Source organism: Bubalus bubalis, chromosome 8, assembly GCF_019923935.1.
Source record: "Bubalus bubalis isolate 160015118507 breed Murrah chromosome 8, NDDB_SH_1, whole genome shotgun sequence".
In the NCBI taxonomy this organism is placed as follows: domain Eukaryota; kingdom Metazoa; phylum Chordata; class Mammalia; order Artiodactyla; family Bovidae; genus Bubalus; species Bubalus bubalis.
The window spans coordinates 104,231,594-104,257,584 of record NC_059164.1 but is presented as its reverse complement, the minus strand read 5'-3'; the positions used below and the strand labels follow the sequence as shown (position 1 = coordinate 104,257,584).

At 43.8% G+C, this 25,991-nt stretch overlaps 1 protein-coding gene and 1 long non-coding RNA gene across 6 annotated transcripts in view; both read right to left on the bottom strand.

The window, feature by feature from the left end:
- The window catches only part of AGK (acylglycerol kinase), a 94,020-nt gene extending 79,106 nt beyond the window's left edge, over positions 1 to 14,914 (bottom strand). Inside the window, exons 1-2 of one of the 4 annotated variants that reach the window (XM_044946970.2) lie at positions 14,726 to 14,914; positions 8,686 to 8,803 (exon numbers count right to left, since the gene is read on the bottom strand). In XM_044946970.2, coding sequence (XP_044802905.1) covers positions 8,686 to 8,786 — 101 coding nt within the window. In that variant the 5' untranslated portion in view covers positions 8,787 to 8,803; positions 14,726 to 14,914. The remainder of the gene's footprint in view (positions 1 to 8,685; positions 8,804 to 14,725) is intronic. The other 3 variants (XM_044946968.2, XM_044946969.2, XM_006048145.4) reach the window with 3 other exon arrangements.
- A 1,099-nt stretch (positions 14,915 to 16,013) lies between these two features.
- Positions 16,014 to 25,991, bottom strand: part of LOC123334822 — a 34,997-nt gene continuing 25,019 nt past the window's right edge. The window contains exons 3-5 of one of the 2 annotated variants that reach the window (XR_006552982.2): positions 25,643 to 25,700; positions 16,960 to 17,282; positions 16,014 to 16,146 (exon numbers count right to left, since the gene is read on the bottom strand). This is a non-coding gene — a long non-coding RNA (uncharacterized LOC123334822). The remainder of the gene's footprint in view (positions 16,147 to 16,959; positions 17,283 to 25,642; positions 25,701 to 25,991) is intronic. The other variant, XR_006552981.2, reaches the window with a different exon arrangement.

Sequence of the window (25,991 nt, the reverse complement as noted above, 5' to 3'; positions counted from 1 at the left end):
AAAAAAAAAAAAGAAATGAACAATATGGATGAATCTCAAAGACATTATGCTAAGAGGAAGAAGCTTAACAAAAAAAGAATACGGTTTATATGATTTCTCTCATACAAAGTTCTAGAAGTAAAAAAAAAGATTAGTCTATGGTGGGGAAAAGAAAGTAGAACAATGACTGCCTCAGGGTTTGGGGGACAGGGAGCGATGGTGAAGGAGCACAAGGGAAGCACCTGGACAGATGACAGCACTCTGTCTTATCAGGAGTCTGGGGCACACAGGTGTCTGCATCTGACAAAACTCAGCGAAAGCAGGCTTAAATCTGTATATTTCATTGTATGTAAATTTCATTGTAAAGGAAAAAAACAGTATAAGCAAGTGCTAAACTCTAATTACCATTTAATTACATGGTTGGGTTTTCAGGTAGAAGTACATTGATGTTGACAAATTACTTGGAAATGCATCAGAAAGAAAGATCGAGAGGATGGACAGATGGACAGGGAAGTGACAAGGCAAATACAGTGAAGTCTGGAATCCAAGAAGTAGGTAGGCAGATGTTTACTGTAAAATGCTTTCAAGTTTGCTGTACGTTTGAAGATTTTCACAGAATGGAAGAAAAATAAATGTACTCATCTATAAATTACAAACAGGTAAGGAAGCTTAAAAGGGGCAGGGCACGGGACTGACTTCCCTGATGCAGTGGTTAAGAATCTGCCTGCTAAGGGAGGGGACATGGGTTCAATCACGGGTCCAGGAAGATCCCACATGCTGCAGGGCAGCCATGAGCCTGTGTGCCTCGAGCCCGTGCTCTGCAACAAGAGAAGCCATCACAATGAGAGGCCTGCATACCACAATGAAAAGTAGCCCCTGCTCGCAGCAACTACAGAAAGCAACAAAGACCCTGAGCAGCCATAATAAATAAATAAAAGTTTTATAAAAGGGGGGAGACATGGAGAAAAAGGGAAAGGCCGAAAGAAAGGGTAGGAACAGTGAGTAAAAGGGAGTAGGAGAGTCAGACCAGAATATGAACAGAGGCCCACAGAAAACCACTGAGAGCATGAAGGACCAACCAAGAGAGTCCAGAAGGTTCTGAAATGAGGGCCGCGTTCCCTGGGCTACGTGTCCAATTTGCACCTCATCTCTACTAAACGCTAATAAATGCATTCTGTCTATTTAATAAAGGAGCTTGATTCCATGTGAGCAACGAAAAATGAAACGGGAACATAATAGAACAACTCTAGTAAAGCTGCATAAAAAAGGCATTTAAAAGGTAATGTCATTTAATCAGTGCAGCAGAATTTATATACTGAAGTAAGCATCGCTGTTCAAAAGTGGTCAGCAGCAAAGAAAGCACGTGGGATGTATTACAGAACATGATTAACCTGGGTTCAAATCTCAATTTCACCAGTAGGCCGAGAGACCATTTTAGACAAATTATTCATTTCTCTGAGCCTCAACATCTTCATTTATATATGGAAGTAACATTCTCTCTCCCACAGGTCTGGTTTGAGGATTGCATGAGACCATGTAAGTACATGGAAACAACAAGCCCAGCACCGGCAGCCCAGCAGGCATGGGGTACTTAACACATGTTGCTTTCTTTTATTCTTATTCAGTAATGCCACCATTGCCTTACACAGCTTGGGAACACATTTTTTGAGCTGTTGGCAAAGTGAAGAAGAGCAGAAGTGTTCCAGGCAGAGGGGAGAACACAAGCAAGGGGAGAGTGAGACAGGGCTTTTTCTAGAGACTTCCAGAACACAGAGGTTGAGCGCAAGTGCGATGGACGGGGGATGAAAAGGAATCAGAAGAAAGCTGGAGAGGATGACAGGGCTGGATCATGAGGGCTCTTTTATGTCATGCTAAGGGGTTGGGTCTTTTTGTTCCAAGCAATGGAGAGCTATTTACAGGTTGTCAGTACCACAGTGACATGATCAGAGTTCTCTTTCAGAAAGAATATTCTGCTTGTCGACTGCCTGGTACAACTCCAGGGACATGCCTCACGTAGGATGTCAAGGGAAGTAAGACATGGACTAGAAAATACTATGACTCCAAGATCTAAGTATCCCACCTGAAAAACCCTACTGTGGTTACGATCACCTAAGAAGTCTATGGGATGAGGATAGGACACCGGCATCTAGGGACAAGCAGAGCAAAAAGACACCCTAAAGGTGGGAACTCCCTGGCGGTCCAGTGGTTAGGGCTCTGCGGTTCAACTGCAAGGGGGCACAGGTTCGATCCCTGGTATGGGAACTGAAAGAACTAATATCCAGCATGCCACACGGCATATCAAACAATGGGAGAAAAAAAAGATGACCTAAAGGTAACTGAGGAGAATCAAATGTGGCAGATGAGAACTGAAAAGTATCTACTTTATTTAACAAGCATTAATGACCTCGTCAAGAACAGGGTCAATCAAATGATGGGATAGAAAACCGAGTTTTACTAAGCTTATTCTAAAAAGAGGGAGAGCTATGCAAGTGTGAGGCAAGCTGTCAAGAACGGTGTAAAGGGGAGAACGTGGGTGGTAAATAAATGGGAACACACGGCTGAAACGACACATCTCAGCTCTGAACAGTTTGACAAATGGGGGCAAGAAGCAGGAAGGATGGGGTTCAAGACACGTGAGGACTACTGATACTATGTATAAAATGGATAACTAATGGGAATCTACTGCATAGCAAAGGGAACTTGACTCAGTGCTCCGTGGTGACCTAAATGGGAAGGAAATCTACAAAGCAGGAGATATATGTATACCTGTAGCTGATTCACTTTGCTGTACAGCAGAAACTAACACAACATTGTCAAGCAACTATACTCCGATACAAATTAATTTTTTTAAAAAAAGGTACAAGCAAGGAAAAGGATAACCAACAAAGGAGGAAAAACTGGATCCATATGAGGGTTGGAGAGGCTAGTCCTGGCAGGATACAGCTTCATACAATGAGACAAAAAGAACAGAAATGTGCATACAGAGGTAACCGCTGATGTTCTTTCTCTTTGAAAAGGAGTTAAGGTTGTCTAAGAACGAGGATAAAGACTGTAAAGCAGGAAACTGAGGAAATTCATGACCATTTCAAAATAAATTGGTGAAGACGGAAGAGTAACCTAACCATGGCTTTAGTGTATCATTTTCTTCAGGAGGATATTTAAAAGCCTGGGCTTGTGAATTCAGAAGTAGCCAATCAAAACAGTTGAGATTTTGCTCTCTAAGAACTCAGACCTTCTTTCTTTTGCTTGTTCCTTCCTCAATAAATAAAATATATGTCAAGTACCTTCTATGTGCTGGCCTTGGGGATGACATTGAGAAAGACAAACAGGGCCCCTGCCTGCACAGTCTTATGACAGAAGAAGCGAACAGAACAAAAAACGACAGTAGTAGTGAATATACATACAGCTGGACCATCAGGAAGGCTGAGCACCCAAGAATTGATGCTTTTGAATCGTGGTGCTGGAGAACACTCTTGAGAGTCCCTTGGACTGCAAGGAGTTCCAACAAGCAATCCTAAAGGAAATCAACCCTGAATCTTCACTGAAGTACTGACGATAAAGCTGAAGCTCCAATACTTTGGCCACTTGATGCAAACAGCTGACTCATTGGAAAAGACCCTGATGCTGGGAACGATCAAAGGCAAAAGAAGAAGGCGGCAGCAGAGGATGAGATGGTTAGATAGTATCACCAACTCAATGGACATAAATCTGAACAAACTCTGGGAGAGAGTGAAGGACAGGGAATCCTGGCATGCTGTAGTTCATGGGGTTGCAGAGAGACAACTGAGCGACTGAACAACAACAATTACACAGTAGTTCATAGTACTATGGAGAGAATACGGGAAGACTGCCTAGTCTGAAGGGGAAAGGGAAGAAGTAACATTTGAGACCTGGGGAAATAGTACTTGGCTAGGGAAGAAGAAAAGGGAAGAGTGTTCTAGGAGGGAACACTCCTGGAGGCTCTCCAAGGGACCCTAAAAAAAAATAGGACATGGCATTCTGGAAGACCTGAATTGGGCTGGCCAAAAAATTTGAGTCTGTCAGTAACTTCCTAAAATGCATATAGAATCTCAAGGGGCCCTGAATAGCCAAGAGAATTCTGAAAAAGAAGGGGAAAGTTAAAGGGCTAACACTAATTTCAAAATATATTACTAAGCTACAGTAATTAAGACAGTATGGTACTGGCAGCACAAAACAGATTAGAAGCAGTCAAGATCAGATGCAAGGAGAACAGCCAGGAGGCATTTAGTAAGAATCCAGCCCGAGATGATGGTAGTAAAGACAAAGGTGGTGACAGGGAGGAAGGACAGAAGAAACTGAACAACGTCGATATAAAAGAAGCAAAATCACTCAGAATGCCATAACCTGAATGTAGGAAATAAGGCGGAAGGATGAATGGAGAATGATGTTCAAATTTTTAGTTTGGGAAGCTACATGGATGGTGAGTGGTACCCATCACTGAGAAGAACAGGCTTGCCAGGAAAGCTTTTGATTTTACTTTTAGTCTGTTGAGTTGGGAGGCACCTGGGAATTATCCAAGGAGACAAGTTGTAAGCAGCTGAATACATGCAAAGGTCTGGAGCTCAGAAGAGGAGGTCTTTATGGAAATATGAACCTGGGGTTTGTCTATCTACAGCTGACAGTGACGCCACTGCAAGCGGATGAGACTGTATAAGAAAGGGTATAAAGTGAGCAGAGGACCTGGGGCAGAGTCCTGTGTGCGTGTGTGAAAGTTACTCAGAAGTGGTCAACTCTTTGCAACTCCATGGACTGTGGCCCGCCATGTTCCTCTGTCCATGGAATCCTCCAAGCAAGAATACTGAATGGGTTGCCATTCCCTTCTCCAGGGCATCTTGCCAACCCAGGGATTAAACCCGGATCTCTTCCATTCCAGGCAAGATTCTTTACCATCTGAGCCACCAGGGAAGCCCTTAGGACAGAGTCCTAGAGAACTATTAATATTTCTCTAATGTCTGAGTAGAAGGGAAAAGTGAAAACTGAGAATAAGCAGCTAGAGGAGTAGGAGGAAAACAGGACTCTGGCAGTCAGAAGTCAAGGGAAAAAAAAAGTTTCAGGAAGAATCAACTGTTTCTAAAGCTGCACAGTCAAAAAGAAAAAGGAATAAAACTGGCAAGACTAATTCTAATGAAGACCAAACAGGATGTAGCACGGGAGGAGATAGGGAGGCAGAATCTATTCAAAAAGTTTAACTTAGAAGAAGAGAAAGTGAGATTGTGAAAAAGCCAGGGAGGACATATGAAAACTGGTATCGAGAAGTTGTCTAATATGTTGGATAGAGAAACCAAGGACAGAAGAACGTGAAGAAGGCAGGGATGAGTGATAGACTGGGAAGAAATGGAGGGCCCAAGGGACAAGAGGTTGATAACACTGAAAAAGGAGAGTAAAGGAAGAAAACCGGGATAACAGAAGGCTGACATGAAAGATTCAGATGCTGAAGTTCCATATTTCAATAGAGGAACAGGGACAAGTGATAATTTGGTTTGGCATTCAACCAATGAGAATGGGTGGAGTTGAAAGAGGCAAAGATTTAATGTGACAGGAACAGATAAAGTCAGGGAAAGGGAAGATGAGGTGCTATTAGATGGGTCATTCACATAAACACTCAGGGTGTTCAGAAAGATAACAAGACTTAAAGAGAAAAGGATATTGATAAGCCAGGCATTGAAGCCTGAGTCTAATGCAACAGATGAGACCCCAGAAATCTGGGAGGGTTTTGGTTTTTATGGTTTTATGATATAGTCAGGTATTATGAACCTCAAAAGAGAAGAGATTTTTTTATAAGATGATGAAAGAGTAATGGTTTGGAATAGGTACTGACAAGCTAGGAGAATGCCAACACATTTGAAGGCAAGAGTAGCTTCTACTCAAGAGAGTTCAGGGGAAGATTTTCTCAGGGAAAAAAACTAGATTAGTATAAAAAAATTGTGTTAGGACTGTTATGTGAAAAGTTGGGGGATATATAGATTTTTTTAAAAAAAGACATAGAAGGAAACTACCTCAATACAATAAAGAACATGTATTAAAAGCCCACAGCTGACATCATGTTCAACAGTGAAGATCCAAAGCTTTTCCTTAAAGATCAGGAAAAAGGCAAGGATGCCTGCTCTTGCCACTTCTACTGCATATAGTACTGGGAATCTTAGCCAAAGCAATTAGGCAAGAAAAAGAAATAAAAGGCATGCAAATTGGAGAGAAAGAAATAAAATTATGTTTGCAGATGACATCTTATATGTAGAAAACAAATTCAGCAAAGTTACAGAATACAAAAATCAGTCATGTTTTCATATACTACCAGTGAACAAATAAACAGATAAACAAATGGCCAGCAAACATGAAAAAATGTTCAACATCACTGATCATTAGAGAAATGCAAATCAAAACCACAAAAGGCCATATCACGCCCATTAGGATGGCCAATAAAGGGGGGGGAGGGGCGTGAAAACAGAAAATAATAAGCCTTGATAAAGATGTGAAGTAGGACCCTTGTGCAGCTGGGACTACAAAATGGTACAGCCACTATAGAAAACAGTATGGAGCTTCCTCAAAAAATTAAAAATAGATATACCATTAATCCAGCAACCCTACTTCTGGATATATATCCAAAAGAACTGAAAACAAGATATTGCAGCCATATCTGCATGCCCAAGTCCAATGTACTAGCATTATGCACAACAGCCAAGAGGTGGAAGCAACCCAAATGTCCATTAATAGATAAATGGATAAGAAATGTGGTCTACACATACAATTCAGCCTTAAAAAAAGACAGGAATCCTGCCATATGCTACCTCAGTGAACCTTAAGGACACCATGCTAGGTGAAATAAGCCAGTCACAAAAGACAAATACTTCATGATTCCACTCACATGAAGTATCTGCTGCTGCTGCTGCTGCTAAGTCGCTTCAGTTGTGTCTGACTCTGTGTGACCCCATAAACTAATGCAGTCAAACTTACAGAAACAGAAAGTGGAATGGTGGTTGCAAGGGGCTGGAAGGAGGAAACAGACAGTGTTCAATGGGCACAGAGTTTCAGTTTTGCAAGATGAAAGCGTTCTAGAGATCTGTTGTATGACAAAATGAATATACTGCATGCTACTGAGCATACACGTAAAAATGGTCACAGTGGTAAATTTTCTGCTAGTGATTTTTATCACAATATTTTAAAGGGGCGGGGGTGCTAAGTAGCACCAAAGCATGCAGGAGAGAGCTTGAGAAAAGCAAGCTATGCAGGACAATGGAGGTTTGCATTCTAAGCAGTGACCCTGAATGTCAAGGGAAGAGAAAGAGCAAAATGAAGCCTTCAGGCTCCTGCTACACTTCCAGTTCAAGCTGTTTCAGATCCAACTGAGAATAAGACCTCTGACTCAGTGCTAGAGACTTAATGGGGCCTTTTTACAAGTCTCAAGACTACACTATGAAAAGTAACTATGGTACCTTAAAGACATCCTAAACCGAGGACGTGGTTATTTCCTCAGACCTTCACCCCGCAGTCGCAACAGCCATAACCCTCAGTGAGGGGAAGGTTCTCCTGCACTGAGCCCGCTGAGGCCTGGACTGGGTGCTCCTCCAAAGGAAATCCTAGTTCCTACCCTGGCTGGAGCTGTAAGGAGCCTTCCCTCGAGGGCTCAAATGTAGCTTGAAAAGGGAGGAAAAGCCAAACAATTATGTGCTCCAGACACAATTTGTTAAAACCTTTCCTCTGCCTTTCTTTTTATATATTAAAATTTTAAGATTCTTGGGTCTGTTCTTTATATGCTAGCTAATGGAGCTCACATGCTCAGACTTGAGAATACTTAAGAGGAGGTGGGAATGGGTCATCTTCTCCATACCTGCAGAAAGTAGATACCACGTTTATCGTAAATGATCTCTGACGGGTGAATTGAGGATGTTACAAAAGGACCAATGTGAGTCTGCTTTCCAATGTGGAGACTTCCATTGTAAAGCCTGCTCAGTGGGTTCCATTTAACAAAGCAATCAGTTAGGACACCTGGATTTTAGAGAAGGTTGCTATATATTTAAGATGTAGCCCTGAATCCCCCAAAGACTACTGTGTGACTGGGTCTCTTAATAATCTGTATAATTTTTATTTTTAAAAACTGTTTATTTAAATTTTATTAGCATGTTAAACCAGAAGAAAAGCTTGGCACTTTCTTCTCCCTGCAGACCTGAAGGGTAATAAAACCCAGGACTCCCTGGAATCCCTTCCTCAAACAAAAGGCTGGAAAGCCTTAGTTTCACTTAAATGAACCTAGGCTAAGACAAGGAAAGCCCGAGTCAGACATTGGAGGGAGCGGACTCAGTGTCTGGCAACGGCCACCGTCACATATCGAGAAACTAGAGTGAGAAAAGGAGGACTAAAACCCCAAGGAGACGTGTGAGCGCCAGCCTCTACCCTTCCTTGGAAGGCCACTTGCCTCTCTCGAGGCGGCGCTCAGTCTCTCCCTGTCCTGATCTGGCGGCAGTACTCTGAGCCCACTGAGGTGTAAGTCTCAACAGTTCTACAGTTTCCACCTCTTAGGACTGGTTACAAGAAGCCATTGTCTCTGAGGTTTTAATATTTGCCTTCCTTTTATACCACAACGTTTTAGAGACAAACACAGCGGAACAGGACTCTAACCACAGGCCCCTGTGGACTGTTCTGTGTTGCACGTGAAGGTGGGGTGGGGTGTGCGGGCTGTCAGACGCTTACCAGTGTTTCCCATAGACCCAGTGGCCTCCCCATGTCAGCAGGCAGATCCCAGCTGTCGTTTTCTTCCAATGATTTCGAAGCGTTTTAAAGAACACAGTCATCTTCTCTTAGGAATTTGCTAGATTAGTAGAGGCAGAAAAGAAAAATATAATTATCCAAGGAATCATGTGGGCCCTACGCTTTCATCCTCTTCCTTCTTTCATCCTCTCCATGTCTTCCTTCCTTCCTCCTCTTCCTTCCTAGATACTTCATCTCTTACCTGCCTACCTACATTTCCTTGCTTTCTTCACTTCTTTACACCCAAACTATACTTTTTCTTCTTTCATCACTTTTTCTTAGAAAGAAGGGGAAAGGAATTCTAGGAGTCCTGTCTTTGCTTTCTTTTTACAGTCACTATACCTGTTTAAAAGTATCTGCTTAGCCTTTATATATACAGTGCTTATTATCATCAAATTAGTAATCAAATTAGTGATGTAAAAGGGTCATTCAAAATAGGAGAAAACAACCAGGCCCTCAATAAAAGAACATTCAGAGAAAACTCAATGAAGAGGAAATGTACATAACTGTAAAAATGCTCAACTTCCAAGGTAATCAAAGACATGCAAATTACAAAGAACTATCACCATTCACCGATAAAATGAACAAAATTCTAAAATGATCGTATTCACTGATGACAAAATAAAATGAGACAGACACTCACACACTCCTATAAGGAAGGTAAATTAGCATAACCTTATGGCAACCCACTCCAGTATGCCTGCCTGGGAAATTCCACGGACAGAGGAGCCTGGCGGGCTGCAATGCATGGAGTCGGACATGACTGAGCCACCGAGCATGCATACTCAAAACCAAAGTCATGTCAATGTATGGCAAAAACCACCACAGTATTGTAAAGTAATTAGCCTCCAGTTAAAAAAAATAAATAAAAACAAAAAAGTGCAAAAAAAAAAAAAAAAAAAAGTGACCATATATACTTCTGTTTTTCTTCACTGCACTTATCACGTGGATGGTCCTTATGTGTTAGTTTACTATCCCACTGGAACGTAAACTCCATGAGTAAGGACTTTGCTCTGATCCACTGCAGAATCCTCATGTCCAAAATAAGATCTGGTACCTAACAGCCATTTGATAAATAACTGTGAAATGAGATGGGGCTCAAGACATGCTACCCCAAACATGGCATGTTGTGAGGGTGGATATCGTACTCAGAAAAGGTTTGGGGAACAGCAGAAGCAGGAAGGTCACTCTGACCACCTCCCCACCTTGCTATTTCTTAAACGGATCATAAAACCTTCCAGTGAGGGAGGAGGGTTCAGGATGGGGAACACATGTATACCTGTGGCGGATTCATTTTGATATTTGGAAAAACTAATACAATTATGTAAAATTCAAAAATAAAATAAAATTAAAAAAAAAAAAAACCCTCCAGCGAGAGGCACTTGCTTGTCGACAAACACTCCTTAACATGCAGGTCTCTCTAAGGTTTTCCTCTGCTACAATACCTCATACTCTTTACCCTATCACGCTCCTCCACCATGGTCTACTCAAACCCTTGGGTCCTCATTTCCTTATGAAGGCTCTTATGTCATGTAAAGTTTTCATTAAATAACTTGCATGCTTTGCTCCTGTTAATCTGTCTTTGTCAATTTGATTTCCAGACTCAGGTAGGGACCCTACAAGGGTCAAGGAACACTATTCCCCCACCTACATTAAATTTTTTTTCACTAAGAATTTTTGTTGACGTGGAAAAAACTAAAAAATATAATTTTAAGTAAGACTGGCAGGATTTAAGTCTTATTTAATTGGCATTTACCAGTTACGTTCAAACACAAATATAAATAAAAAAAAAAAAACAGAAATAAACACATGAGACTTTGTAGTAATTCCCTCTTGTGAGATAACAGCTGATATTTATGTTTTAAATTGTAATGTATTTTTTAAATTTTCTTAATTATTTTCTAGATAGAACATTTTTAACTATGTGTGCATGAGGTAAACAGACCAATGCTGATGGGGCTGGGGGCAGCTCGGGAACAGCTGCTTTTGCTGATTCTAGTTGGCAGGACTAGTGGTAAAGAACCTGCCTGCAAATGCAGGAGATGTAAAACATGTGGGTTCGATCCCTAGGTCAGGAAGATCCTCTGGAGGAGGGAATGGCAACCCACCCCAGTATTCCTGCCTGGAGAATCCCATGGGCAGAGGAGCCTGGCAGGCTATAGTTCACGGGTTTGCAAAAAGTTGGACACGATTGAAGTGATTTAGCACACACAAGTTTTTTTATTACTCCATTTAACCACAGGGACTCTCTTCTTGACCAGAAACTTGAATCAGGCTCTGAGTTCTGCTGGACTAGGACTTACCTTGGGCTTCCCTCTCGGCCTTTGTAGAATCCAATTTGAGCAAGAATCCTACTAAGGTAGTTTAGTGAAAATCTCCCATCCCCACCATTGGAATCTGACCACCCTGGATATCTTATCACCCTGGTCTGCCTTCAGCAAGAATTCTACTGGGTCACCTAGTAAGAGTCCCCTCTACCCCTGACATTTCTTTAGCAATTTTCCATCCACTGATGCCAGCCTGCTCCTTGGCTATGAACGCCCATTTGTCCTCATTGGAGTCAGGGTTGAGTCCAAGCTCCTCCCCTCAGTCCAATACCGCCTGCAGTGGTTTCTACATCCACCCAGATGCCTCTCCCCACCCTGGAGGAAGTCTGTCTTACCAGTCTTTAACAAGTGTCACTACTTAATTTTTCTCTACTGCCACCACTGGTTAAAACTCCTCTCAAGGCCAGACACATCCTTATCACCAGTCACGTGTGAAACCGGTGCCAGGGAGCCCACCTTCCTGTGAATCAGGGCCGCAATGCAGGATGGCACATAAAGGAACCCGAAAGCACATGTGATAATTAGATGCCTCTCCACCTGGCCCGAAAGTGCTCATTCATTCAACGTGCTAGGCTCTGGGCTGGCTGCTAGGCAGAGAAGCACAAGTCTATTCTCAAGAGCTGGCAACTGTGAAAGCCACAAGTACGAAACAATTACATAAAGTATGGTTGTAGCACGGGGGGAAGCTGTTGAGGGCTAAGTCACGGCTCTGTGAGAAGCCACGAGAATGACCTAATGGGGGCTGGAGGTGACAGGGTGGTCCATAATTGGGGAAGTCTTCCCAGAAGGCATGACATGTACCCTGGGTCTTGAACAATGAGGAGAAACACCAAAGCAGCAGCTAAGGAGACTTCTGCACACAAAGGCCTCAATAACAGCAAGGTATGTTCAGAGAAACACACGTGTGCCGACAGGTGTAGATAGGGAACAGGGTCAGTACGGAAGGTGAGAACAAGGCCTCTCAAACTCTAGTGTAGATCTTGTTAAAATTTAAAGAACTTGTTTAAAATGCGGATTCTTGGGCATGACTCTGAGATTCTGACTTATTTTAGTTGGGCTGTCAGTGAAACAGACCAGTACCCTGGGAAGCTCCTGGGCACAAAAGCCTGTGCCCCCCATTTCTTGACCTTCCCCGAGTTCCAAAGGGCAGGTTCAAACAGTTGCTAATCAGGGAAAGGAGGGGGATACAGAGACAAGGGAGGAGAAATTTAAAAAAAAAAAAAAAAAAAGTGCAGCCTTGGGGGGCAGAGTCCTGGTTCTGCCTTAAGTGATAAACGGAAGGATTCTTGGCACTCTACCCCAGAACTAAAACCCCCAACAGATGGAACATGTTAATTACTTGATGAAGCATTCTTCATCCCAGAGGCGGTCACAGTGTGATAAACTTGAGAATCACAGAAGCGCATCATAAACCCACCTGAGGCCAGATTAAAGAGGCGCAGGCCCTGCACAGCTGATCCTTATTAACAATCCTGCCTGTAAACCATTCCTATAAAACTCCTCACCAAGTCCCCCAGAGTTGAGACACACAGGTTTTGAAGGCATGATCCCGCCGTGTCCCCCTTTGCCTGGCAAAGCGATAACGCTATGCTTTTCTTCTTCATCCAAAATTCTGCCTCCAAGATTCGATTGGGTACCTATGCAAAGGCCATTTTCTGTATTATCATGTTCAGTACTAACCAGTCCTCCCGTGCTTCTAACGGAGGTCAGCACCACACTCTGACAAAGAGTAGTTTGGAGATGAAGGATGGGGAAGTTCCAGGAGGTTTGGAAAACTTCAGGCAGGACCTTGAATCCATGCTAAAGACTCTGGAAATTATATTGACAATAATAAAAAACCCTGAAGGGATTTAAGTAAGTGAGGGGCAGGATCACATTTGGACTGTAGAAAAATCACTTTATAGCAAAACGGAAAATGGGATGGAAGAAGCTGAGCTCAAAGCTACAAAGAGGCAGCAGGAAGTTATTACAATCTCTAGTCACATAAATGAAGGAAAGAACAAAGGGGGATGGACTTAGCAGATCTTTAGAAAATAGAATTTGGCAGCACTGAGTGATAATTAGGGCTTCCCTGGTAGCTCACACAGTAAAGAATCTGCCTACAGTGCAGGAGACCTGGGTTCAATTCCTGGGTTGGGCAGATTCCTTGGTGAAGGGAATGGAAACCCACTCCAGTATTCTAGCCTGGAAAAATCCCATGGACAGAGGAGCCCCGGTGGGCTACAGTCCATGGGGTCGAAAAGAGTCGGACACAACTGAGCAACTAACACGTTTACCCGTGATCAATTGATTATAGATGGTGAGAAAAGACCCACCAAGCCAGGTTTGTACCTGGGCAAGTTATTGAATAATGATTTCAACCATGGGATCTGGGGAGTAGGTTCATGAAGAAAGGTGTTACATGGGGTGTAGGAGATGCTGAGTTTGAGATTCCCATGGGGGATCCAATGGAAATGATCAATGGGTATCTAGACTTAGCAGTTAGAAGCCAGGAGAAACTGGATAGAAGATATAGATTTGGGACTCAGTGTGAAGGAGGTCAAGATAGAGCGCAGATAAAATACCCAGGGCAAGGACAGAAATTAGAGAACAATTTAAGAGTTGTAAGAGTCTGTTTTAAGGCCACCCATGACCCACTGGAACTGCCTTGCGTCACAAATGAATGGGTCTGTGCGTTATAAAACTAGTGCAGAACCATGCAAGCAACCCCGAGCAGTGGAAAGAACATCGGCTTAGAGTCAAGTCCTACTCTTGTCACTTATTGGCAGTGAGAGCCTGGGTAAGTCATTTAACCTGTCTCTTATGTTTTTATGAATAAAATGAGGATCAGTTGAGTTCAGTGGCTCAGTCGTGTCCGACTCTTTGCGACCCCAAAATGAGGATACACCTGCTCTGATCAACTCATCTGGCTGTAAAGTTCCCATTGTACCAGGTGTGGATGACTTTGTAAATGTCTCTTTATTTAGGTCATCATCACAATATGCAACATATGAGTACCAATGTATATGCTTTCTAATTACCCAACAGAATTCTTATTCTCCAGTTAAAAAAAAAATTTTTTTTTACTAAAAAAAAAAAGTTGGCATATAATAGCCATTGGAGAAATAATGGTTGCACGTCTCATCCGAAATGCATGTTTGCTTTTCCCCTAAGAACTCCCGAATTCCAATTGTATTCCACGCCCCCTCACATACGGTGGGGCTTTCCTTAGACTGTGAACCCTCACAAAGCAGGTTCTCACAAACAGACCCTAGTAACGCAGCTGGAATGAATGAATCAACCGACCAGATACCATTAGCCCTATTTTGCAAATAAGTTAGCTGAATCGCTCTCTTCTCCGCCCCACCCCCATCTTACCCCCGTCCCCAAGAAAAGGAAAGGGTCACACAAGTTAGCGACAGCTCTGGGAGCAGAGCCTAGGACATGTGCCTCCCGCAGGGGCAACAGGAACCCCGCCATCCAATGCTCGGAGCTCTCCCAGTGCCGCTCCGCCCGGCCCTGGCTCCCACACCCTCCGCCCGCAGCGGCGTTCCGACAGCGGTCACCTAGGCCCGGCCCCTGGGGCTCCGCCCCACACCCCCGAGTCCAGCGCGCCAGCGCTTGCACGGTCCCCGAAACCCGCTCCCGGCTCCCAGCGCCAGCACCGCCGCACTCACCACGGCTGGTCCCGCTCGCCGCCCTGCCTTTCCTGTGTGCTCCCTTAAGAGTCCCCCGCTCTTTGAAGGGAAACAGCTACCGCCGCCCTCGGGTTCCGCAGCGGGTTCCTGGCGCGCAGGGAGGGCGCGGTCTGCAGGGGCCGCCGCCTCCAGGGGACTGCCTTCGGGGTTTGATCAAACATTTATTTGATCTCCGTCCTTGTGGCTCAGACGGTAAAGCGTCTGCCTACAATGCGGGAGACCTGGGTTCAGTCCTTCTGTCGGGAAGATCTCCTGGAGAAGGAAATGACAACCCACTCCAGTATTCTTGCTTGGAGAATCCCGCGGAACCGAGGAGCCTGGCGGGCTACAGTCCATGGGGTCCCAGAGTCGGACACGACTGCGCTACTTCACTCACTCACTCACTCATTCATCGATTCATCCTTACCACCTATCCCTCTGTCGCTCAACAATATTTTATGAGAAGCCTAACTGTTTTAGGGCCCGGCACCAAATCAGAGAATTTTAGGCAGTGATAATATACCACTCATTCATTATGGACATGAATTTGAGCAAACCCGGGGAGACAGTGGAGCGCAGAGGAGCCTGGCGGGCTACAGTCCATGGGGTCGTGAAGAGTGAGACACGACTTAGCCACTGAACAACAACATATACGCAAGAAAATGAAAACAGGTGATAGAAAGTGGGTGGAGAGAACTATTTTAAGTTAGGCCTCTCCCAGTAAGGGGCAATTAATCTGAGACCTGAAGGTGAGAAGGAGCAGGTCAAGCAAGGTCCTCTTTTCTGAGGGAGGGAACAATCAGGGCAAAAGCTGTAAAGTCTGAGGCAGTTTACCAAGTCAGGGACCAGTGTGGGTGAAGCAGAGAGAACTAAGGAGTGGGTGATAGGCGTGAAGCGGGAGAGGTGGGCAAGACAGGCCAAAGTAGTAAGGAGCTCCGACCACGTTATAGGCAACAGGATGGAAAGACCGGGAGGGTCAAGGGAATGACGTGATCTAATTTGCATTTTGAACACCTCTGGCCACAATGTTCAGTTCAGTCTCTCAGTCATGTTCTACTCTTTGCGACCCCATGGACTGCAGCACGCCAGGCCTCCCTGTCCATCACCAATACCCGGAGCTTACTCAGACTGATATCCAATGAGTCGGTGATGCCATCCAATCATCTCATCCTCTGTCATCCCCTTCTCCTCCTGCCTTCAATCTTTCCCAGCATCAGGGTCTCTTCCAAATGAGTCAGTCCTTCGTATCAGGTGGCCAAGGTATTGGAGTTTCAGTTTCAGCATCAGTCCTCTTTCCAATGCATATTCAGGACTGGTTTCCTTTAGGATGGACTGGTTGGATCTCCTTGCAGCCCGAGGGACTCTCAAGAGTCTTCTCCAACACCACAGTTCCAAAGCATCCACAATGTAATGAATAGATCCTAGCAATTAAGAGAGGGCAGAGACGTCAGGGGACAGGCAGACCACCAGAGGGCAGTTCTAATACTCTGTCCTCCCACCTCTTCCCCTGACTAGTACCTGTAGGGTGGAGACCATGCCAGTCAATCAAGAATGTTTTCTTTCCTTCTCCCATCCATTATTGGTCAACCAACAGTTGCAGAGTGTTGCGCATGCGCTAGGCACAGGGGATGCACGCCTGTACATCACCCCTCCCCATGGTCCCTGCCCTCATAGAGTTTGCAGTCTAATTTCCCCATTTACTGCATAAAGACGCACATCCTTCCTATCATCCCCCTATATGAACTGTTTAAGAGAAATGAGACAGGCTGACGAGATTATGGTGCAGTAAAGCATATTTGCCAAGTTCTAATTCTCAAGGGGCCATATTAAGGGTCGGGTGAACTTCCTAGACCATCCACCTGTAAATTAGGAGACTAGATAATCATTAAAAAAATCTTGCCTAGCTGTAAAATGTTGTGATATTTTAGGTATGACAGTTATTTTCAACTCTTCCTTTCCAACCATCTAAAACATCTGCATTTGAAAATAAGTTGCTGAACCGCTTGCCTGCAGGTTAGAAAAATTTGGAACTTCATGCTGCATGATCCAACAGGCAGATTAAGCTTCAGGGCTTCAGCAGAACAGTGTTTCCCCTCGGTGAGAAAAGTTCAGCTTAAATGAGTTTTTCCAGACGTTTCCAATCAAAAAATGAAGAAATGTAGAATAAAGCTTTTTCTTAAAGTATATATCTATACCCTATATGGAGATGTATACTTTGTATACTTTATACATACACTTGTTTCTGTTGTTCTAGAGCTGATTTTATCTTTGTTTTGGATCACACATCGACAGGGAGCTCTGTACTCATGTCTGTCATTAGGACCAACAGAATCCAGGCTGCCTGGGATACCCTTGTCCCGAGTGGGTGTGATCTGACCACATCAAATGTGCTCATGTGCATGCTGGCCTGTGAGTGCCCAGGGAGGACAGCTGTGTATCTGTGCACACGGTGTATCAAGTTTCATGGCAGTGAAAAAAGTCCTCCCTCTGTGGTCTGTCGCCACAATTGGATGAGAGTGTGGCACCGCCCAGGCTGCAGATGGGCACTTAGTATGATCTAGAAGAAAACAGAAAAGCCTGGTCAGTTCAGTTCAGTCACTCAGTCATGTCCAACTCTGCGACCCCATGGACTGCAGCACACCAGGCTTCCCTGTCCTTCAGCAACTCCCAGAGCTTACTCAAACTCTTGTCCATCTAGTCAGTGATGCCATCCAACCGTCTCATCCTCTATTGTCCCCTTCTTCTCCTGCCTTCAATCTTTCCCAGCATCCGGGTCTTTTACAATGAGTCAGCTCTTCATATCAGGTCCAAAGTATTGGAGTTTCATCTTCAGCATCAGTCCTTCCAATGAAATATCAGGACTGATTTCCTTTATGATGGACTGGTTGGATCTCCTTGCAGACCAAGGGATTCTCAAGAGTCTTCTCCAACACCACAGTTCAAACCACAGTTCAGTGCTCGGCTTTCTTTATAGTTCAACTCTCACATCCATACATGACCACTGGAAAAACCATAGCTTTGACTAGATGGACTTTTGTTGACAAAGTAATGTCTCTGCTTTTTAATATGCTGTCTAGGTTGGTCACAACTTATCTTCCAAGGAGCAATTGTCTTTTAATTTCATGGCTGTACTCACCATTTGCAGTGATTTTGGAGCCCCCAAAAATAAAGTCTGTCACTGTTTCCACTGTTTCCCCATCTATTTGCCATGAAGTGATGGGACTGGATGCCATGATCTTTTCTGAATGTTGAGTTTTAAGCCAACTTTTTTACTCTCCTTTTTCACTTTCATCAAGAGGCTCTTTAGTTCTTCTTCGTTTTCTGCCTTGAGGGTGGTGTCATCTGCATATCTGAGGTTATTAATATTTCTCCTGGCAATCTTGATTCTAGCTTGTGCTTCATCCAGCCCAGCACTTCTCATGATGTACTCTGCATATAGGTTAAATAAGCAGGGTGACAATATACAGCCTTGACGTACTCCTTCCCTGATTTGGAACCAGTCTGTTCCATGTCAGATTCTAACTGTTGCTTCTTGAACCTGTATACAGATTTCTCAGAAGGCAGGTCAGGTGGTCTGGTATTCCCATCTCTTGAAGAATTTTCCACATCTTGTTGTGATCCACATAGTCAAAGTCTTTGGTGTAGTCAATAAAGCAGAAGTAGATGTTTTTTCTGGAACTCTCTTGCTTTTTTGATGATCCAGAGGATGTTGGCAATTTGATCTCTGGTCAAATTCAACCCCAAATAAGAGAGCTCTGACTGGTTATTCTAGCCTCAGAGCTCCTCACAGGGTCAGCTGAGGCAGTCACACTGTGTCACAGCTCAGCTACTCCCTCTGCCTCATCCTGCTTCCTTCTCCCCACCCCATCCCCCTCCACTTTTTTTTTTTTTTCAGGTATTGATTCCATTAGTCAAGGACTGGAGACTGGTCCTCTCTCATAGGGAGAGTCCTGGAACATCTCTGCTGGGCCATGATGAGAATTTCAGGTTACAGAGAGGGACACTCAGGTCTGCCACCACAGCCCTTAGATGCTGGGCACCAGCCCTGAGGTTCGATGGCACTTTCATGCCTTAGATGAGGCCAAAGAACTATCCGGAGGAGCACAGTCGGAGACAAGGGCATGGCTTATACTCTTCTGCTGTGTTCTTTGTTCAGTATTGCTAACAGTTGAGTGAGGTTCCCAAAGAACAGAAAATCAATTCCCAGTTGCCAGGTGGAGTTTTCCTGGGCCTCCAACTCATGCCTGGAAAACATACTGCATGGTCAAAGATAGGGATTTGTGTCTCCTTCACACATCATGCTGCCATATTTGGTACTTGTTACAAATTGAAACTGGGCTTCCCTGGCAACTCAGCAGTGAAGAATCCACCTGCCAATGCTGGAGACATAGGAGACATGAGTTTGATCCCTGGGTTGGGAAGACCCCCTGGAGAAGGAAGTGGCAACCCACTCCAGTATTCTTGCCTGGAGAATCCCATGGACAGAGGAGCCATGAGCTACACTCCGGGGTCACAAAGGGTCAGACATGACTGAGCACGCATGAACATACTGAAATTAACTACACATTGAAAATGTGAATTCAGTTGCCTATAAAATGAAGTTGTGTTTCCCTGAGAGCATTAGAAGTATGTGCTGTCATTTTTGCTCAGTTGTGTCCAACTCTTTGCCTGGACTGCAGCCCGCCAGGCTTCCCCATCCTTCACTGTCAATCAGAGTTTGCTCAAACTCACATCCACTGAATTGATTATGCCATCCAACTGTCTTATCCTCTGTTGCCCCTTTGTCCTCCTGCCCCCAAACTTTCCCATCATCAGGGTGATTTCCAATGAGTCAGCACTTAGCATCTGGTGGCTAAAGTATTGGCGTTTCAGCTTCAGTATCAGTCCATCCAATGAATATTCACAGTTGATTTCCTTTAGGATTGACTAGTCTGACTTCCTTGCAGTCCAATGGACTCTCAAGAGTCTTCTCCAACACCACAGTTTTAAAGCATCAATTCTTCTGCACTCAGCCTTCTTTCTGATCCAGCTCTCACATCCATACATGACTAATGGAAAAACCGTTAAGTTTGACTATATGGACCTTTGTTGACAAAGTGATGTCTCTGCTTTTTAGTACACTATCTAAATTTTTCATAGCCTTTACTCCAAGAAGCAAGCATCTGTTAATTTCATGGCTGCAGTCACTGTCCACAGTGATTTTGGAGCCCAAGAAAATATAAAGTCTGTCACTGTTTCCATTTCTTCCCCATCTATCTGCCATGGTGTGATGGGACTGGATGCCATGGTCTTTGTTTTTTCAACGTTGAGTTTTAAGTCAGCTTTTTCACTCTTCTCTTATACCTTCATCAAAAGGCTCTTCAGTTCCTCTTCACTTTCTGCCATTAGGGTGGTGTCACCTGTATATCTGAGGTTGTTGATACTTCTCCCAGCAATTTTGATTACAGCTTGTGTTTCATCCAGCCAGGGAATTTCACATGTTGCACTCTGCATGTAAGTTACATAAGCAGCGTGACAACATACAGTCTTGTAGTATTCCTTTCCCAATTTTGAACCAGTCCAATGTTCCATGTCCGGTTCTAACTGTTGCTTCTTGACCTGTTTACAGGTTTCTCAGGGGGAAGGTAAGGTGGTCTGATATTTCTGTCTTCTCCCTGAGAGGATTAGAAGTATGCACAGACTGATAGCCAACAGCCCCTAGTATTGGAAGAGTCTTGCTCATGTTTCAGTACCTGTAGTATTTAAGAAACTATAAACAGAGCTACCATATGACCTAGCAATCCCACTCCTGGGTATGTATCCAGAGAAAAACATGATTTGAAAGGATAATCCACCCCAATGTTCTTTGCTGAACTGTTCACAATAGTCAAGACATGGAAGCAATTTAAATGTCCACTGACAGAGGAATGGATAAAGAAGATGTGATACACATAGATGATAGAATGTTACTCAGCCATAAGAAGAATGAAATAATGCCATTTGCAGCAACGTGGATGCTAGGGATCATCATACTAAGTAAGTCAGACAAAGAAACATAAATATCTCTTACATGCAGAATCTAAAAGAACGATGCAAATGAACTTATTTACAAAACACAGACTTAGAGAACAAAGTTATGGTTACCAAGGGGAAGGGTGCATGGGGAGAGATCGTTAGGGAGTTTTGCCTCCACATGTACATGCGTGTACATGTTTAAAATAGATAACCAACAAGAACCTACTGTATAGCACAGGGAACTCTGCTCAATATTCTATAACCACCTAAGTGGGAAAAGAATTTGGGAAAAGAATAGCTACAAGTCTATGTATAACTGAAGCACTATGCTGTACACTTGAAACTAACAACATTGTTAATCAACTATGCCTTAATACAAAATATACAATTTTTTTAAAAAAATCTTGTTTTCCTAACACAACAGACCATCCAGAAACCCACTAGCTTCCCATTAGTCCAAAACCAATCCTGAGGTGACTTTCTTTTGGTGCAAAATCTGTTATTAAGAAAGTTTGAGGGAAAGGACCTCTGTTTAGATGTAGCGTAAGAGAAAACAGGAGAGCCTTGCTTACTCACAAATCCCCGGGCATTTAAGAAGTGCTTAAGTGCCCAGCGGGATCGCTCCCTACTGTGGAAAAGAGTGAGAAAACATGAGACTAAATCGAGGGGCAGGACTCAAGGTTTAAGGTGTCTTCACGTTTTAACTACTCACTGACAAGATATACATATACAGATATACACACATGTGCATATATAGCACGTTCTCATACTTTCAACCTCCTCCCTTGTTATATACATCAACTGCATAAAGCTGGAACAACAAAGGTGGCGTGTCCAATTTTGTCTGTTGATGACCTAAAGAGGGTACTCTGTGGCCCGCACCTCACTTACTTCTCCCCACCTTTGCCACTTCCCTGTACTTGGTCAGCATAGCTAAACCTGATGGTAGGCTCTATGGCAGGGGTGGTGTATGGAGTGGCATGCGGCAGTGGCCATGGCAAGCCTACAGGAATAGGACGTTCGTGGTGTCCTAGAGTCTGAAACTTGCAGATGAAGAACAAACAGCCAGGAAGAAAAGACCACGAGAATAAATATACCAAAGATAAGTGTGGCCTTTTTCACCACTGATCTTTGGCTCCATTTGGAATTACTTTGTACCATCTAATGCATTGTAGACTTTCTTTATCCGTCATCCATTTCCCCATTCGTCTTTCCTAAAAGGAACCAAATTTTGCTCAGGTGTCCGCCTCTCACATTCACAGTCCCTGCCAGCCTATAACAACTTTGCAGGTGACTAGATAACTCCATCCCTGTGGCTGGGAGTTGGTTTACATCACTTCAAGGTACTCATTGTAATTCCTCTTCCATTAGTTAGGGCTTCAATTAGAAATTGATCATGTCACTCAATTTAGACCAGAGAATCTAAGGAGTCTGCTGAGAGATCTCAGGAAAGGCTTCATTCTTCTTAAAAGGAGACATTCAAGAAAGACATGGTGGTGACCCTTAAAAATATTATGCTAAGTGAAATAAGCCAGTGGCAGAAGACCACATATTGTATGGTTTTACTTATATGAAACAATCAGAATTGGCAAATACATAGAGATAGAAAGTGGATTAGAGGTTGCCTGAGGCTGCTGCTGCTAAGTCACTTCAGTCGTGTCCGACTCTGTATGACCCCAGAGACAGCAGCCCACCAGGCTCCCCCGTCCCTGGGATTCTCCAGGCAAGAACACTGGAGTGGGTGGCCATTTCCTTCTCAAGTGCATGAGAGTGAAAAGTGAAAGTGAAGTCACTCAGTCATGTCCAACTCTTCACGACCCCTACCAGGCTCCTCCGTCCATGGGATTTTCCAGGTAAGAGTACTGGAGTGGGGTGCCATTGCCTTCTCCTAGGGTCCATCTAGTCAGGCTATGGTTTTTCCAGTGGTCATGTATGGATGTGAGAGTTGGACTATAAAGAAAGCTGAGTGCCGAAGAATTGATGCTTTTGAACTGTGGTGTTGGAGAAGACTCTAGAGTCCCTTGGACTGAAAGGAAATCCAACCAGTCCATCCTAAAGGAGATCAGACCTGGGTGTTCATTGGAAGGACGGATGTTGAGGCAGAAATTCCAATACTTTGGCCATCTGATGCGAAGAGCTGACTCATTGGAAAAGACCCTGATGCTGGGAAAGATTGTGGGCAGGAGGAGAAGGGGACGACAGAGGATGAGATGGTTGGATGGCATCCTCGACTTGATGGACATGGGTTTGGGTAGACTCCGGGAGCTGGTGATGGACAGGGAGGCCTGGTGTGCTGTGGTTCATGGGGTCACAAAGAGTCGGACACGACTGAGCAACTGAACTGAACTGAACTGAGGCTAGGGTTGGAGATGGGATTAGGATTAGGGAGAAATACAAAATGACTGTTAATGGGAATGAGATGCCTTTTGGGGGTAGGAATGAACTGTTCTAGAACTGGTTGTGGTGATAGTTGCACAATTTATGAATATACTATAAACTTTAGATAAAAGAATGGTATGACGTGTGAATTACACCACAGCAATGCTGTTTACAAAAATGAAAGGGATGGTCTGTCCCACTTTCCCCATAGATAGGATCATGTGTGTGCCTGTGTACTTAGTCACGTCAGTCGTGTCTGACTCTTTGCAACCCTATGGGCCATAGCCTGCCAGGCTCCTCTGTGCATGGGATTCTCCAGGCAAGAATACTAGAGTGGGTTGCCCTGCCCTCCTTGAGGGGACCTTCCCAACTTAGGGATCAAACCCATTGATCTCTTATGTCTCCTGCATTGGCAAGCGGGTTCTTTACCACCAGCACCACCTGGGAAACCCTAGATAGGATCATATGTGTACATAATACCCAAAGTTGCTACAACTATTGTTCAGCCATGAAGGGAGCCAGCTCCAGGGCAAAGCCAGGTCACAGAGGATGAGCAGGAAGAGATGGAAAGAACTTGAGTGCTTGGTGACGTCATTGAGGCAAATGGTTGACCTATGCCTGGAGTTTGCTTAAACTTGGACATCCTATAATGTGAAATAATAAATTCTGTCATTGTCTAAGTCAGAGTCAGGGTATTCTGTTCCTTGAAGCCAAGAGCACTGACCTGATAAAGTGCAAGTCATCGGATCTCGGTGAATAGCAGACACAGTGAGGACATTTTTAAAAAGATAATGTTGAAATTTTAAGGGGAAAACAGATGAAAGTAGAAGGCAGAAAGGATTTAGTTGACATCGGTTGGTATGTTTAACCTTTTATTGTTCCTAAAATCATTCTCCAGGGGACTAACCTGGTGGTTCAGTGGCTAAAACTCCACACTCCCAATGCAAGGGGCCCGGGTTCGATCCCTGGACAGGGAACCAGATCCCACATCCACAGCTAAGAGTTTGAAGGCTGCAACTAAAGATCCCTCATGTGGCAACTAAAACCTGGTACAGCCAAAATATTTAAACAAATACTTTTAAAAAATCAAATCATTCTCTAACCATTCTCCTGGACCTGGGCCATACTCATTGGCTACAGAGTCATTAACATGAGAGTAGAGTTAAAAGTTAGAAAATTTATCACCATGAATAGTCTTATATGAAGCCTCTCAGATGGAATCTGCTTGTGGGAATAGATGCTCCTCCGCCAGAATTGCTATTATAGAAAATTATGTACAGATTCTTTCAACATTCGCTTGGGTTTATGTGTGTGTTTTAGACACACGGATTCTTCTTTAGACTACTCTGTTTCCTCTAAGGAAAGCCCGAGGTGGCGTTCTCCTGGTATTTAGGCTTAAAATCTCTTCTGTTGTGACCTTTAATATCCACTGTTAGTAGTAACTAACAGATTGGAAACATGTAAATGAGGCCTTTCAAGAAACCAGCAGGTTCCTAGGAGAGAGACTGTATTCCACATTTAACATGGATTTTACAGCGCCCTCTGCCATGCCCATACTCCTCCATGATCTCTACAGACCCTGTCTTTTCCTGAATGTGACTTCTCTTGTGAATGCGTCTCCTTGTCTTCGGACATGTCCTCCTCCTGACAACATCTGGGCCCTGGCTGGCACTTTCCAGGTGCTTGTTTAATATAGGAATAACAGGGAGAAAGCAATGGCAACCCACTCCAGTATTCTTGCCTGGAAAATCCCATGGACAGAGGGGCCTGGCAGGCTACAGTCCATGGGGTCGCAGAGGCGGACACGACTGAACAACTAATACACACACACACACACACGCACACACACACAGCAGGGGATGAAGATAGGGTTCACACTGATTACTTCAAGCAAGGCCTCCAATACTGTTTTGCAAAACCCAGTTTTCCCAGAGGAACCCAGTTTTAAATATTCTGCAACAAGAAGTTTGGGATGTTCCTGGTGGTCCAGTGACTAAGACTCCAAGCTCCCGATGCAGGGAGCCCTGGTTCGATCCTGGGTCAGGGAACTAGATCTCATGTGCAGCAACCAAGACTTTACATGCCACAGCTAAAGACCCCACATGCCACAATGAAGACAGAAGATCCCGAGCACCACAACTAAGACCAGATGCAGCCAAATAAATGAATAAACATAAACAAACAAACCACAAAAAACCTCCTGTATGACATACAGTTGAATCTCAGTCATAGTCTTGAAAACCCTCTATCAAATAATCAGAAATTGACCTGTATTTATTTCCCAGGAATTTTCTGTGGTTTCATATTTATATTAATCTATTAAAATTCACCTATAATAAAATAAATAAATAAATATTCACTCAAAATTATTTTTCTCTATCAGAATGTACCAAGATCTTTCCAACTTCAAGGTCTTCACTGAGGCTGGCACATTCACTTATCACCTGATTGACTCATCTTCCTCCTCTTGACTAAGTGTTCACTTCACCCCAGACACCTTCGCTGGGTCATTCATTTAAACTAGGTTCCTCCCATTACACTCACCCAGAGCTCCTTTGTCCTTCAAGGAATTCATCATAATTTGAGTGTTTTGCAATTGTATCTGTAATACAATACAATTTTGTAATTGTATTAGTGCCAGGCTCCTCCCCCACTTGATATTCTAAATTCTATGAGAACAGTGACAATGTTACTATTTTTCCTACAGAATACCCATACCGTCCTTTTAGGCAGCAAAATCACTGTGGACGGTGACTGCAGCCATGAAATTAAAAGACATTTGCTCTTTGGAAGAAAAGCTATGACAAACCTAGACAGCGTATTAAAAAAGTAGAAGCATCACTTTGCCAAAAAAGGTACATACAGTCAAAGCTATGGTCTTTCCAGTAGTCAT